Here is a 15,764-nt window from a genome sequence, read left to right on the forward strand (position 1 = left end):
GGACTGAACACAAAAGGTGGATTGAAAGGCAGCGAGGAAGAAGAGCTGAAGAATAAAAGGGCCAAAAGGAAACAAATGTGTATTTAGAGAATTTAGCTCCGATATGACTTCTTTCTTTCTCATTTTTTCTAGTCATTTTCCTAAACCAAAAAAAAAAAAAAAAAACAAACAGTCGGAAACATAGGCTTGGTGTTCCGCTAAGCTAAATGACCGAGTTAATTTATTTATAACATCTCAATGATATTTATAGACTGGTTACATAAAACTTTTTGCCAGACTGTTTCATCTAAATGTCTTCACACTTTTTTTTTTTCTTAAAACAAAACGTCACAAATATTATGTAACACTTCTAAAAATACAGCGAGTGTGCTATGTGTGTGTGTGAGCGTGAAGGAGGGTTACACACTACTTCTTCTCGGCATCTTGACTCCATGTTCGCTGTGACGCCATCCAAGGCGGCCTTTTCGTAGGGTCTGGGCCGGGCCAGCTTCAGCCTACATTACTGTTATTCCTAACATGTTCACTGTGTCAGACCAGACAAGGAGAAATGACTTGCAATGACTGTAGCAGAAAAGAACTTAAACAGGAAATGCTGTTAAAAAGAAGCTTGAAATAATTTAAAAGCTACTTTTAAATTTTGCTGATTTTTAAAAGATAAAGGTCATTTTGTTTACAAGGTGATATTTGTTAAAAGCGACCCATTATGTGCTCTTAAATAGGGTTAGGATAGGTCTATGGCCTATACAAATCTGCTCATTACATTTTTTTTTTTTTAACAAAATCCTTCTTGGATCATGAGGTCTTAGTCTGATCAAGTTCTGCCTGTTATGAGTCCAAACTGAATGAGCTGTTGTAGGACCACTGTCACTTTAAATCCAAATAAACTGGTACTGGCCACGCCCCCAACTCACTGGTGACAAGTTCAATGTCTTCTAAGTAAGATATATATACTTGGAGATGCAGGTTAGCATAAACATATGTTTTGTTAGCAAAAAACGAGTGAGTTGCCAGATTCATTACATATACATGACAAAAAAAAAATTAAGCTGTTAAATTATAAAAAGTCCTTTACGTTAATTTCCTTTGGACGTTTTGGACTACTTCAGAAGCTTCTTGTTGAGTTCAAAGTCCAACACAGATCTTTGGAATACAAAGGTGTGAACACAAATGCATTAAGGGATTGCCATAAAGTCGTAAAGCTATCTGGGGTCTACCCTTTCTATTTGCCTCTGTGTCTGGACCTCGGCTCAATGTTCGGCATCCAGCTAATGGACGCCCTCCTTGCTAATATGTTGAGCTTTTATTATGGTGTAGTGTGTGTGTGTGTGTGTGTGTGTGTGTTGTGATGATGAGGGAAGGAGGGGGATTCTTTTGAGACCGTAGATTGCTGACGGCGCTCTTTACAAGATGCTTTGCTGCCAGGGTTCACCGGCTCACTTGGCACTGATTTCTGCCTCTTTTGATACGTCGTTACAGCCTTTCTCTCTTCCTTTCTCTAAGTGTAAATGTGTTGTGTGTTTTTGACATTTTGATACAATGATACAACCTTAAATAAATGTTGATTACTGTCCAGAAATAATGGTGAAGTCTTGATGTGTGGAAACTCCAGACAGTTTACCAAATGGAATATTGGTTTTGCACTTTCCTCCCTTATATCTCTTTCCTCAACTGAATAAGAAGAAAGTTACTTACAGGGGACAAATTTTGTGAGGACACTTCCATTTACTGATGGGTGAGAATTTTATTCATTTTCAACAATTTTGCAAAGCTCTGAAAAAAGTCCAAGTCCAAACTTCCAGCTCTGAGAGCTGTTAAATCAACGCAGCAGCAGTGATCCATGGTGGTTTGCATCCTCTACTTCCTGTTTATTGCATCCATGTGTAACATCTTCATCTGACAGAATTTCTTTCGGTACGCTTCTGCTTGTGGCTGCACAATGTTGGCCTAGCTCTGCCACATTAGTTCTTTTTGTACACTTTAGTTCATAATATTTTTGGTTGAGTCTGTATCAAAATCCTTCATAAGAATATCATCATCAAAACTTTGTATTTCTATTTAAAAATAGGAAACATGGATAAATTTGGGATTATGAGATAAAAAAAAGTATGTATAAACTCTATGACAGAACAAGGATGAGGAACTGTAGAAGAAATCATTTCCATTTTTTCTCATATTTTTCCTTTTGTCTCTCACTCGGGCCACAGACGCACACATTCAGACTAAGTGACAATGAAGAGAGGGGTCAAAAGAATCCATTATTTAGCTGTGGGGATATTTTTAGAAGCACCCTAGTGGCTTTGGAATTATTTATTAACTGCCTGATAATTAAAACATGTACGTTTGGTTGAGAAAAGCAGACAGAAATCTCAGAGAGAGCAGGAGGCGGGGATGTCCCCCGGGGAAACTCTTCCCTCTGCATCGCTCTGCATTTCTGCCCGACCACTGCTGCAGCATTGATTTAACAGGAGCTGCTGGGGAGCGAGAGAGAAATACACGTCTGTCTGGCAAAATTAGAATGCTTGTGTGCAGTTTAACGCATTATATAGAGGGAAAAAAATACAAGTTTCATAAGGAGTCCTCATTAATTATTTAATCTTGATCTCGTCAAGTTTACGTTTTCCTCCTTACTCACATAATGTCCCGTTTATGTGCTAACTCACATGAACAGACGTCTGAATGCACCTACTTACTGAGGGGTATATGATGTCTGCATGCATGGAAGATATTTTCCTTTGTTTCACCCATTCCTATCTGGTTTTTACCTTCTACACAATGCACTCTGAAAGATTATTGTGCTCTTCATTTCCTTGATTTCCTTTAAAAGAGCAGAACTAAACAATGAGCTTGGCTAGATGTTGATTGACTCAAAAGCAGCAGTGAGTGTGTTGAAGTTTACCTGATCGTCTTTTATTACAACCTATTGATGTAACACATAAAAAAAAGAATACACCTTAAGCTAAATAAATTTAAAGACCATACCTAAAATTTAAGTTGGAAGGCAAGATAATCTCCACACCTTATATGAATAGTGTAGCAATTCCGCTACTGAAGCCTCTAAACAATAAGTAATCAATAACTTAAATTATTTTGGCATTTTGAAGAGCTTTCTGAAGACCTTGGATCAGCAGTCTTACAACATTCATCAACTTTAAACAGCTGAGTTTAACACTTACCCATAAAACTGCTTAGTTTCATCAGAGTCATTTCACACCATTGTAATCTTGTTTTCCGACTATCTCTTAGCAGCACCCATAAACTGTTTATTAAGAATGAGAAAAGACACAAAGACGTCACTTTAATGTCATAAAACCCCTCAACCACAATACACAGTTTTCTGTCATAAGTGATGTACATTTCACAAAGAAACAGAACTTCATGTTCCACCAAAAAACACAATATTTCTTAATGTCTAGACCCCCGTAAACTGCTCTCCGAGATACACCAATGTCCTTACAGGAAACAGTAGAGAACTTCCCGCATGGAAGCCGGGCCAACCCGGGTCGAGCCGGGTCCAACTGTGCAGTGTGAAAGGGGCTTAGCTGTGCCTCCGTTACAAATTTGCACAAATCTTTGTCTATGTTCTGCTAATGTAAAAAAAAAACATAATTTCGCAACTGGGGGGTTTCCATTAAATAAGAAATGACATTAAAATAAGACGTGGATAAGCTTGATCATGCTACAAGACATTAAAAATCATAGCAGCAGAATATATCTCATGTCAACAGTTACATAAGATATATTCATAATTCAGCCAAGGCGCTAGTGTTCGTCATCTACCATCCATCAGAGGAGATGTCAGTGTCTTATTCAGGCTTTGGAGTGACAAGCCCCTTTTACTTGGAAGCAGCTACGTATGTGGCATTTTGGGAAAACTGTATTCAGCAATTTTACAGAAGAGCTACGGAATCAACACATTGGAATGACAAACCTTTTATGAGCTGTGTGATGCTGCTAGAGCTCTGGTTTGAGCTGGCCACACATTGTCCAAAAAAACAACAACAAAACAACAAAATCATTTTCCTACGTTTTTGTGTCGTCTTTTTAGACATTTTCGCAAGTAGTAACATCCGGCTGTTGATCATGTTGTGACTTGTGTGATGCAAAATAAGTGTTTCCATTGCAGTTTTGCAAAATACGTCAATTCTGATATGGCTGAAATACCACCTCTCCTAGGTCGAAAACGTTTTATCAAAAAACCTTTTTTTGTGTTTTTGAAATTGCCGTGTTTTCATGGAACACATTTATTTTTGTAATTTCAATTTGCCCAATTATATGATTAAAAAAAGTGCAGCTACTGTGACAGTAGCTTTAACATCTCTCTCTGTGATGGACTGGTGACCTCTCTGGGGCGTATCCCACTTTTTACCAGCTGACTGGTGGGATAAGCTCAAGCCTCTTCTGCCCCAGTGATTCAAAACCACACAAAGTGGCCACAGAAAATGAACAGACAGAAAAAATAATTAACTAAACTGAAAATAAACACCTACAAAAACCCAGACAGGCACCAAACATTTAAATTGTCTTTTTGTTCTTTTGCACTATTCCTTTGCCAGTGCTATTTCCATATTTAAACTTTTTTAAGCACACATACACACACAGAAGCACAAAGAACAAGCGAACAGCCACTGACAGGTCGATTCTCCCAAGATACAGAGACTCTCTTGTGCCTTCGCCCATGTCCTGCTTAGTTCTGTTTAATATTGCAGCAGACAGGGTCAGACGTTAAGGATAGATGTGTGAGCTGACGGAGAGGAGGAGGGAGGATGGGAGCCATCAAGCTGCAGTGGTTGGCCTCTCACTGAGCTTTGCTATGATTCCTCAAATCTGCCCGAGCAACAGAAGAAAACCATTAGAAAACATGGAAGGTGGTAAATATCCCCCCACCCCTCCCTTTTTGTTATTTTTTTAGGTTACTCAAAGATTTCAGGGTAAAATGAATCTCTGTCCAGCTTGGTACAAGTTTAACCGAAAGCTCCAGAGCTTTCCCCAGGAGCATTTTCTACTGAATTAATCAAAACCCGAGCAGAGGTGGCAGCAGAAAGGTTCTTCACAGAGTCAAGGTGCTTTTGGGAAATCCAGCCCTACATTTGCTCTTTACGTCTGAGAGGTGGCGCTTAATTGATGCTGTTCAGTCTGGGCTCTGAGAGCAAAATGACCCCATTATTCACATTCCCATTGAGGTGAGAAATAAATGGGGGAGACGGGGGACTGGGGAAGGAAGCCACCCATTTGCAGGGAGCTGTTAATTTTTTTTAATGCCTCAGAGTGAGTCAACGTTTTGTTTTTCACCATTTTCAACGTCACGGTAGAGTTCAGTTTGTTTCTTTACTTTTAAGCATACGTAGTTCAGGGTTTCTTTTCATACCGAAGTTCATGTATGGTCAGTTGTTCACATGGAAAGATTGTCTAATATTAGTTAACTTTGGTGGGTTGGCATGTGATTGACATCCAAACACGTGCCAAACCACTCATTTCACATGTTTATGTTTATGTTATAATCAGTGTATTATATTGGGATTTTGATAGACCAACGTAAAATACAGTATAGTTGAGAAGTGGAGGCTAAAAGATACAATTTATATTCAGAACTCTAAGTATTTTTGGAGTATGTCTTAACTAGCTTTTGAGTCAAAAATATTTGCTCATTTTTCTTTCCACAATAACTGAAGCTTCATTGGATGGAAGGTGTCTTTAAGAAGCAGTGGTCTGTCTTCCAGAGGTTCTCTGTCGTCTTGGCCTGTGTTCACACAGCAGGTCTTGATGCTTAATTTTGCAATCAGACATTTGTGGGAAAGGTTTAGGACCCCAAAGTGACCCTCATGCGCAGAAGAACATAGATGTCAAAAAGCAGCGCACTGTATTATGGAAGTAATAATGGACACCATAGATATCTATATTTTAGAAATTATTCAGCAGTGGGAGTTGACAAGATTGTCCCAAGATCATAATAACACAAAGGGATATAATAAAAAGAAAGCATGACTAATAGCATTGATATTTGTGGTGCACTGGCTGGAATTTCTGTAGAGAGGTTTGGATGTGTAACCGGACAAGGAAGGTTGTGGGACTGTGATGTAATGTGCTTCACTGACAGATAATTTTTCATAATTTTTATAAAGGCCCTGACACGCTTCATCTAAAGTGTTGAAATCGACTCTCATTGATGCAAACACATGACAAAAATTGCATCAATTTGTTCGCAACTGGACTTGCAAAGCTAACATTTATTGTTGGAGTTTGCTTTAAGGAGCTGAATATTTTACTTTATATTTTATTTATCCAGGGAAGTTGATTAAGAACAAATTCTCATTTTCAAAAATACAAACGCACAGACTTGACAAACATTTAATGTTACAAGCATTGTAACATTAAACCTTACCTTCCACTACTTAAGTAAGTGTAGGAGAATCTTATAGATGTCATGATTCTTCTTCTCCCTTTGGCTTCTTCATACCATCAAGGGTCTACATGTTCTCCCTCACTATGTATATGAATCTTTATAAAAGAAGCAGCAGCTTTATATTCTGGTTCATTAAATTTTCTCGAACGTAGTCTAGGATGTCCCTTTGATGTACTCTTTTCTAATCCTAGTCACTTTAGTCACTTTTGCTTAAAATTTTAACTTCTTCAATCCCACTTCTGTTTTTTAGCTTTGACCAGTGAGGTGAAGACAAGCGTGAGCTGAAACAACGCAGACTGTTAAAATGTGTTGCCCCAGACCTTGGAGGATGAATTGATATCAGCCTTTTCAGCCAAATTACATGTTATCTACCTTGGTGAACTTTTATTCCCATTGGGATAAAAGTGAAATAGTTTGTGAGTGGTCTAATAATTGTAAATATTAACATAATTAATTTCATTTGAAGCAGGACTAAACATAAAGTGGACTGTGCAGTCAGCTGGAGCTGATCCAGGGATTCAGCATGCTGAGGTGAGTAACTTCATCAGATCTTCTGTGTGGTGTAGCATGAGATCAGGATGTGTTCATTTTGGGTCATTTTCGGGATGTCTGAAGGTATCTTGTGTAAATTCCATAGCAGTGTTGACTATATGCAGTGTTTTTATTTTTTTTTTAATTTTTGTTTGCTTGTTTTGTTTTTTTAATTCTGAGGTTTGTGTCATTGAATTTTTTTACGTCCTAAAATATTGGAAGCAGCATTACTTCACTAGAGATGACATTATGCTGTAGTCAGAACTTAAAGGGGTTGTATTATGTATTTTTCAGGCATGTAGTGCCATTTCATAGCACAATCAAATAATTGTTACGTTCAGCTGTTACGAAAATACTGCATATATTAAATGTGACTTAAAAGAAATATGACTTAGTAATTTAATGCCTTGAAATTGGGCCTCTGTTTCTTTAAAAACGCCTGCTCTTTCTGAAACTCCGCCTTCAGGAAGTCATCACAACATAGCTCCTCTATCAACCTATCCTCTATTAGTCTGAAGGAGCTGAGTGGGGCAGTCACAGGGGAGGGCTGCTCTGTGAGATGGAAGCTTGGGAACGGCACCTCAGAGGAGGAGCTTTGTCCTTGAAGGCATAGCTAAGTCCACCCAGGCGGTTTGTACAGCTGAATGGTTGCCACGAGAGATTAAAAGATTTCTCAAACATGAATGAAAGAATCAAGTCAACACTCCAGATATGTTTTTGATGAGGAAATAACATTACAACATTTTGTAAAGCTCAAAAAAGTCGACTTTACATTCACTACGTTATACACTTTATTTCTCTTTTAAACTACTACTGCTAACTGTAATCCTCTACAAAAATATACATGACATGATCCAACATCTCCTCCTGGGAATTTTACTTTGACATCATGGGATGCAAAATCACAATGTATTGCTGGGAGTCATGTGTGCCATCCATAAGTCATTTTCAAGTGTTTTAACCTCATTCCCATTTTGGTCAGTTCATCTTATATAGAGAACAACTTTGGCCTGTTTTCAGCTAGTTGATGCCAAGAAGCTCTGTGTCAATCTGTGCTGGCAATGGCCCCACATTCTGCCCAGCACTTTGGCCCTGCTTCTAGTTTGTCCTCATCTTTTATTCAACCTTTACTAAACCAATAAGTCTCATTAATGTCTGGGGCAAGGTGAGCCACTCGCCCAGAATCTTACAGGAAGGTTAGCCAATGAAAGCGCCATCCTGCACCGATGTTCCAATAGGTGAATGCATTGATGTAAGGAAACAAACTTTCTGTTTTATCTCTTAGTTTCTGTCGCATGCACCAGGGTCAAAATAGTTTTGGGTTTTTTAGTACAGTTTAATTTTATTTTATTGTGAGTTTTTGTTTGTCTAATTCAGTTAGTTTTAATTTGTTTTTACAATGGAGTAGGTAGTTTTTATTAATCATTATTACTTAAATGTTTAGTTGAGTTTTTATTAGTTGTAGTGGTAATTTTAGTTTTTTAATACCTTGGTATTAAAAAACTAAAATTTGCAAAATTTCCAAAATCAACAAAATTTGTTGATTTTTAGGTATATGCAAAAAGGAGAAAGTACTGTATTATGATTATATTTACATCAATTGGGTAATGAATACTCAACACACTTTCATAAAATGTATTCAGTTATTGTTGAACAACTGACTGATTCTGGCGTTTTCTCCCAGCGTTTGCGGTCGCCATTTTGCAGACTAGCGTGAGAGCCACCAGTAATTTGCTGACAGTTGTTGTAAATGTCTTCTGTGAAATCAATTTCACAAAAGTTAAAAAAATTAATTCATAGACTCAAAAAAGTAGAATGTTATATGTGTAATTTCAGTATGTTTTATTTTGTTTTATAAACACACAATATAGTTCCATTTAGTTGTAGTTAGTTGTAATTACCAGTTTTATTTGTATTAATGAAAATGTTTTTTCAATTTCAATTTCTGTTATCTGGTTAATTTTAATTAAGTATAGTAACCTTGACATACACTGGACCTCCATAGTAATTATCAAATGATCCCTCTCCCCCAAACAAAGGCTCTTGGTCCTAAAGAAATGTGACGTCATAAGCTAGAAACATTCAAAATTGAATGAGATTTTTGCAAACATTACTAGGAAAGTTAAACGCATTAGAAATATTTTGTAAAGAAACAAAATTAAAGTATTCTTGATTTTATCAACAAAAAAGTAGCATTAAGAAAAAAACAAGAGTATCACGGCTAAAAACCTTCCAAGACCCTAGGAAGCACCGGAAATAAAACTTATGTGTAATATTGAGAACAGAAACACAAAACAGAAATATTCACATGTTCTGAATCTGTCCACTGGGAGTTTGGGTGTTACTCTGTAGCACTATTCATCACATCTACTTCCTCTGCATCACGGCTAACATGTTTAGCCACATATTTGTTGATGAAAGACAACACTGTGCTAGTCAGTGTGACAGTTTATGCAAAAATTAAACAAATTATGTGCTAACGTCTTAGTATACATTTTATTTGATCAAGTACTTTTCTTTATGGACAGTTGTAATTTGCCAATGGCTTCAGAAGACCCACAAACAGATTTATTTAGTATCACTTCTTATATCGCTTCTCTGCTTTTACCCTGTTTTTAAACTCCTGTTTACACACTTGTGCTCCACAATTCAAAAGATTAACTTGTAAAGAGATTAAAGCAGAAATTTCCAAAAATATCCCAGCAGAAATATAGCTACAGTACTAACGTCCAAAATAGGAATATAAATAGGAGCAAAAGTATTCATGCTCATTGAATTTTTTCACACTTTGTAACAATAATACAACAAACCATAGTGCTGTTTATTGGAATTTTATGTGACAGACTGACAAAATACAGCAAAACTTTTGAAGTTCAATAAAATTCTTCATGCTTTATTATTATTTTCATCTTTTTTAACAGTGGTGGGCACTGCTAACTAAGAAGTTAGTAGCGCTAGCCCTAAAGCACTAATTGAATAACTCAACCATGTAGAGCACAATAAAGCATGAATATAAAGGTCCAACGACTTGAAGAATTCTTTATAGTCGGAAACCAAAACTTGAACAAATTTTATGCAACTGAAAGCTTACAAAACAGCCAAGCACTACATTTATACTAAATTAAATACAATGCTCCGGCCTGAACCATTGTATTTGCTATGTTAAAAAAAAAAAGTTAAAAAATTTTAATGTGTTAAAATCTATGTAATTGTTTAGTCAGAGTTAAGGCGCAGCTAGTCCTCCATCCATTTTCTGTACACCCTTGTGTCTTGAGGGGTCAGGAGGGTTGCTGGTGCCTCTCCAGCAAAAGTTTCAGGCAAGAGGCGGGGTCACCCTGGACAGGTCGCCAGTCTGTCGCAGGCGCAGCTAGTCCCATAGCTAAAACACATAAAGAGTTATTCAAACTCGAGTCAGTTTGTTTAGAAAGTTTGATTTGTTTGGTGCAGTGTAAATGCGCAATCGAACTCTTATGCGGGCTAGAAAAGCAAACTATGACCTGCTTAAGAACTTAGGTCTTGGTTCGGTTGAAGTGAACTCTGGTGAATGCATGTGTGGACGTAAGCGGAGCAGAGACTACTCCAGATGTAGAAAGTGGACTGTATCGCAGAGTATTCTGGGTAAATACAACCAAATCAAGCACAGAAGTTTAGCGCCAGTCAGAGAAATAGCTTGTGGTCTTTTTACCAAAGACAAAGAAGAAATCCTACAACCACTAAAGTTTGACAGTATTCAAATTTGTGAAGAAGGACATTGCACTTAGTGTCTTCTTATGAGGTTTTTATGTCACTTCCTTCAGTGATTCTTGGTGCAGTACCACCACAGTTGAGGAGGGGAACAGGTTTTTCAACTTGTTTGAATCGTTTGACACAATTCAGAATGAAAGTACCAGCTGAAAATGTAATAAATGTTGCAATTCTGGTCCCCAGTTGAACGGTGTCTACCGGACTATCAGGTGTGGAAACAACCTTAGTCTGTCACAAAATACGTAGAATCAAAGCCACAATTTTCCTTCTTGAAAGAAAAACAGAGATGACAGTAATTTCACTTCCTTTTTGGATTAGATCTGATGTCTTGGGAACAGAAAACAAAAATCAGTAAAATTCAAGAAATTCTCCAAATACTCTCAGGATGTGGGTATTTTGTCGCATTCTTTCGTCTCTGATTTCATTTATTTTGAAGGTTTGTGTAGCATTTGCATCTCCTATTAACTCATGATCATTTAGGCAAATGGAGAGAAAAAAATGCTTAAAAAATCTTTACCTCTGCTGTCCTGCTGATTTGAGCTGATTGTAGAGCAACAAAACCTCTTTCAACACACTCGGCAGAACAGAGGACAGAGTGGGCAGATGAGGATGAGGAAAAGAACAATACAGAAGGAAAAAAAGTGCTGATCTCCCTTTCCCTCTTATTCAGTATGCTGACTGTTTCTGTACAGAAAACTGACTCCCACGCTTTTCTGCCTGGCCTATTTATCACACCGATCAAGTTATGAAGAACTCGCTCCAGAATGTTTGTGATTATCTCCCAACCTTCCACTCTGGACGACGGACCAGCTTCATTCCTTTTACAAATTGCCAAAAAAAATCTAATTAATTATCCTATGTTCATCTGTTGCTCAGTCGTGCCATTTTTTGGGCTCCCAACAGCACCAGCAAAGTCCCACTGTGCTATCTGCAGTGATATGAGATAAGTTATCAAAATGTCCATTTTTTTTTCATTATTTATCATCAACCTTCTTCCTCTAGTTCAACGAAAGGTGCCACCGCTCAGTGTGTCCCGCGTGTGTTCAGGGAGCCTCACTTTGTCCTCAATAATCTCTCTACAAACTGTAATCTATACCCACCCACAGGGGTGAGAGAAAAAGAGATAGAGAGAGAGAGGGAGAGAAAAAAAATAAACCACAACCTCCCTGAAAACAGTAATCCAATTGACCCGGAATCATCCTCGAAATAGCAGCCACCATCGCAGGGAATTCACACAACACACCTCCCTGCATGGACATGGGAAATGCGGACGGACTGACGGATGGGTATTTAAATGAAGGGATGGGTGCCATTTGCATTTCATCAGCACAAAGCAATGATCCTCCTGCTGCTGCTGCTTGCTTTGGAGATGCAGTGGTGTATCCGCGGAATATCAATGGTAAAATGATGAGGTGTGGGTGGTTAGTGGGGAGCTCAGGCTCTGCTACAGGAAGCATTTAAAACGCACCTACTCAGGGAATATCCTAACAGTCTAATTAGGAGTCAAGAAATAGGAATATGTACAAACGGACTCCAGCAGACTTCACACTGATGTAAAATGGAAATCATATGATGTTCATGGTGCTATATTAGCAAAAGTGATGTTTTAAAATCTTAATCTACAATGCTAAATATAATTTTTGATCTTATGTGCTTTCTTTCTGAGACTTCTATATGCTTAGGTCTGTCATGCCAAACATATTTTTTGATTTGAGTTCTATATGTGACACCCCATAATGCAAAATGACTGACTCTATAACAATATAACACACATGTATCTTTGCGTACTACATCTCTTTTATCTCATGATGCCAGAAATCAAATTGTATTGCACATGTTTATGGGAATTCCATCAATTAAACCCTGTAACACAATTTGAATCCTTTTTTAAAACACATACATCAAAGACATTAAACATATAGCTATAAATTTAAATCACCATCATGTCAAACATATTTTTTGATTTGAGCTCTTCATATGAGATCCTAAAACATAAAATGTAGCATTTTTGACAGTAATTGCCAAGATGTCTACGTCTTTAACAGTATTGTATATACATATCAAGTTTTAAACCTGTGTCTTTGAGAAACATCTCTTTCACCTCATATTGGTAAAAATCTCATTTTTAATGCATGCATTTATGGCAATTCTATCACATCATTTTTATATTTTTTTTAAAACATAGATCTCTATTACCAGGAAATGCAGCTAAGTAATTTCTGAGGTGCATACATATTCATTGTTGGCAACCCCACTAGAAATAATTAATCCATGTTGTGGCGCCCCCTTACACTTGGCGCCCCAGTACTGGCATATAGCCCATACATATAACTTTAAATCACCAAAATGTCAAACATATCACTCATGATTTATGTACTTTGGAGATATTGTCTTCCAGACAAATCTAGAAAAGCAAACAATTTTATTTTGAAACATACATGTCTCAGACGTCAAGATTTAGTTATTTTCGTCAAAAACCTTCAAACATATTATTTATTTATTTTTAGGTCTACGTCCAACACAAGTGGTGTAAAAGTACCATTCAAGACACTCAATAATTTCACCGTCTTTATATATATATATATACGTGAGGGTTCAGATTCCAGATTTTAGACTTGCTAACTACTACTAACATTAGTTTTTTTGAGGAGTCATTTTACCAACATAATATTTATATTAAAGTCAAGAAATGCCAACCTACCGCACAGCAGCTGCATCCAGGCACAGGTCTTGTAAACGGTGGAGGTGTTGCAGAAGAAGAAGAGCGCCATGCAGGCGATGCAGCTGAGGATCAGCACCATGGACAGGAGCACGAACACCGAGGCGGCCTTGAAGGCTCCCGACGGGATGGAGCCGAAGTCGGAGAAGCTGCCCACGCAGGTGAGGTCCCGGCTGGACGCCTGCACGCTGCCCACGCAGTAGTGAAAAAGGCCGAAGTGACCGATGTGCGGCGTCTTGACGCTGTCGCCAATCCAGTAGGGCTGGATGAACACCACCACGTTAACGATGGCGAAGCAGATGGTGAAGATGGCCCACAGAACCCCGATGGCCCGGGAGTTGCGCATGTAGTTGTCATGGTAAATCTTGGAGGCTTCTTGGGAAGGCAACATGTTTGCTGTTTTCCTCCGTCTTTTAGACCTTTAATCTGTCTTTCTTTACACTTACAATGAAAATAATATGAATATGTAGAAACCCCACCACACAGATTTGACACATAAATATCCAAAAGCTCTCTTTGCGCTAAGATTTTTCCCCCGCTTTGGGTTTCTCTCTCTCTCTCCCTCTTTCACTCTCTCTCTGGAATGGGCCTAAAAAATCATGGGACCTGAAAATATGTATATGACCCCCAGACGACAATATGTTACAAAAATAAAAAATGAAATGTAAGGAATGCTACATTAAAGCAATAGAAAATCATAGCCTACTTCTACCTCTGATGAATAATTTACCAACACCAGTGATTCAACATTGCTGGTTTTTCCTTGGGGCTACACCATAAATGATTAACAAAAAAAAAGGAAAAAGAACAAAAAAAGAACAGGAAAAAATATAAAGAAAATCCATCAGAATAGGATTTATTTCCTTTCCCAATCGTCAGGTGGATGGTGGGGGTGTGGGTGTGGGGGGGCTAAAGCTGATGTTCCTCCTCATCCATCAGTCCGGAGCTTTTCTTCGGGATGTCCTTTATCACCATCCGGGGGATGAGATGGTGCCTGTGGCGCCAGCGGTAGAGCCAGTTTTTACCTTCCGAGGCATTCGTGGGGGTGCTCCTGTTCCTCTGCCGTTCGCTTCTCTAGCGTCCACGCAAGCGTGTGGAAATCAAATGAATCAGAAGAAGACGAGAAATCAAAAATGAAACGCTCTCTTTGACGCGAGCCCTCTGTCAAATTTCAACAGTCCTTTCCCGTAAATCCGACATCCTCCAACGCCTTGACTCCATTATCATCATGTTTTTTTGTTTCTTTTTGTCGTAGCCTTTAACCAGTATGTCTCCTCTCCCTCGCGCGCGCGCTTTCTCTCTTTTCCTGTCTCTGTCTCCGTTGTCCTCCTTCTCGCGTTTCTCCGCGCGCCCCCCGGAAGATGCTGATGTTGTACTGATGACAGCGACGGGGCGCGTTCACGGCGCCAGCAGCAGTAGCAGCAGCGGTGGGGGAGAGAAAATTGCCTCAGTGCGCGCCTTCGCCTTGATCACCTTGAATTTGAAATCAGGAAGAACAAAAAGGAGAATTCACTGTTGAATGATTTATTTTCCTTGAGCTGCATCATTCAAGCTAGTTTGACACTTTAACTTGGCTATCTGGGGTGAAATTTGAAATAAATTGCAAATTATTAATAGCCATTTGTTAGAGTTTTGCACAATCTTAAGGAAATATTCTGGGATATTCTTTTTTTATGTACTAATTTCAATATATTAAATTTTTATGTATTTTCTATTTTATTATTTCTTTTTAATTTAAAATATTTTTACAGTGATTCTTGAGAATGGGACAAAATGGGTTTTAATTTTCCCCATTTTTAATTTTTTTTCCTCAACCATGTATGGAGATATGACAAATAATGTTTTGGAAATGTAAAGATGCTAAGGTGCAGGTTCCCAGTTGCAACATCTTTTAAAAAATTACATTTTTAATCGACCTTACCCAGAACTTTGTCATCAAATTCTGACAAAAATTAATATAAAATTATTTTTAAAATACCATATTAGTGATATTTTTACTCGTTTTTACAGACAAATGCTTCTCAAGAAACACAAAAAAATATATTATTTAAAACAAAAAACAACAAAAAGTCCATCTGACGGAGTTGACAGTGCATGACGGAGTTGACACAGAGCTGAAGGTGGTGACAAACTAGTGAGTAAAAAGAAAAACTTGATACATGTGAAGTAATGCAATTTATGTAAAATACATTAAAATGAATAAATTGCACATTTAAGTGAGATTTGTCAACAATTTCACTGAAAGATTCTCAAAACTCTGATGGAGTTGACATCTGACGGAGTTGACAAAATACCAAACTACCTCAATTTATATGATGTTATTCTGAAGGAGGCCATATTGTAGCTCATCAGGTCCATGAAATCTTTACA

The 15,764-nt window shown here is 37.9% G+C and overlaps 1 protein-coding gene across 1 annotated transcript in view; it reads right to left on the minus strand.

Annotated features, from left to right (window-relative positions):
* Positions 1 to 14,757, minus strand: part of lhfpl4a (LHFPL tetraspan subfamily member 4a) — a 33,831-nt gene extending 19,074 nt beyond the window's left edge. The window contains exon 1 of the mRNA XM_007573375.2: positions 13,377 to 14,757. Coding sequence (XP_007573437.1) covers positions 13,377 to 13,785 — 409 coding nt within the window. The 5' untranslated portion in view covers positions 13,786 to 14,757. The remainder of the gene's footprint in view (positions 1 to 13,376) is intronic.
* Positions 14,758 to 15,764: the final 1,007 nt, after the last annotated feature.

The sequence above is a fragment of the Poecilia formosa genome, unplaced genomic scaffold, assembly GCF_000485575.1.
Source record: "Poecilia formosa unplaced genomic scaffold, Poecilia_formosa-5.1.2 Scaffold327, whole genome shotgun sequence".
In the NCBI taxonomy this organism is placed as follows: Eukaryota; Metazoa; Chordata; class Actinopteri; order Cyprinodontiformes; family Poeciliidae; genus Poecilia; species Poecilia formosa.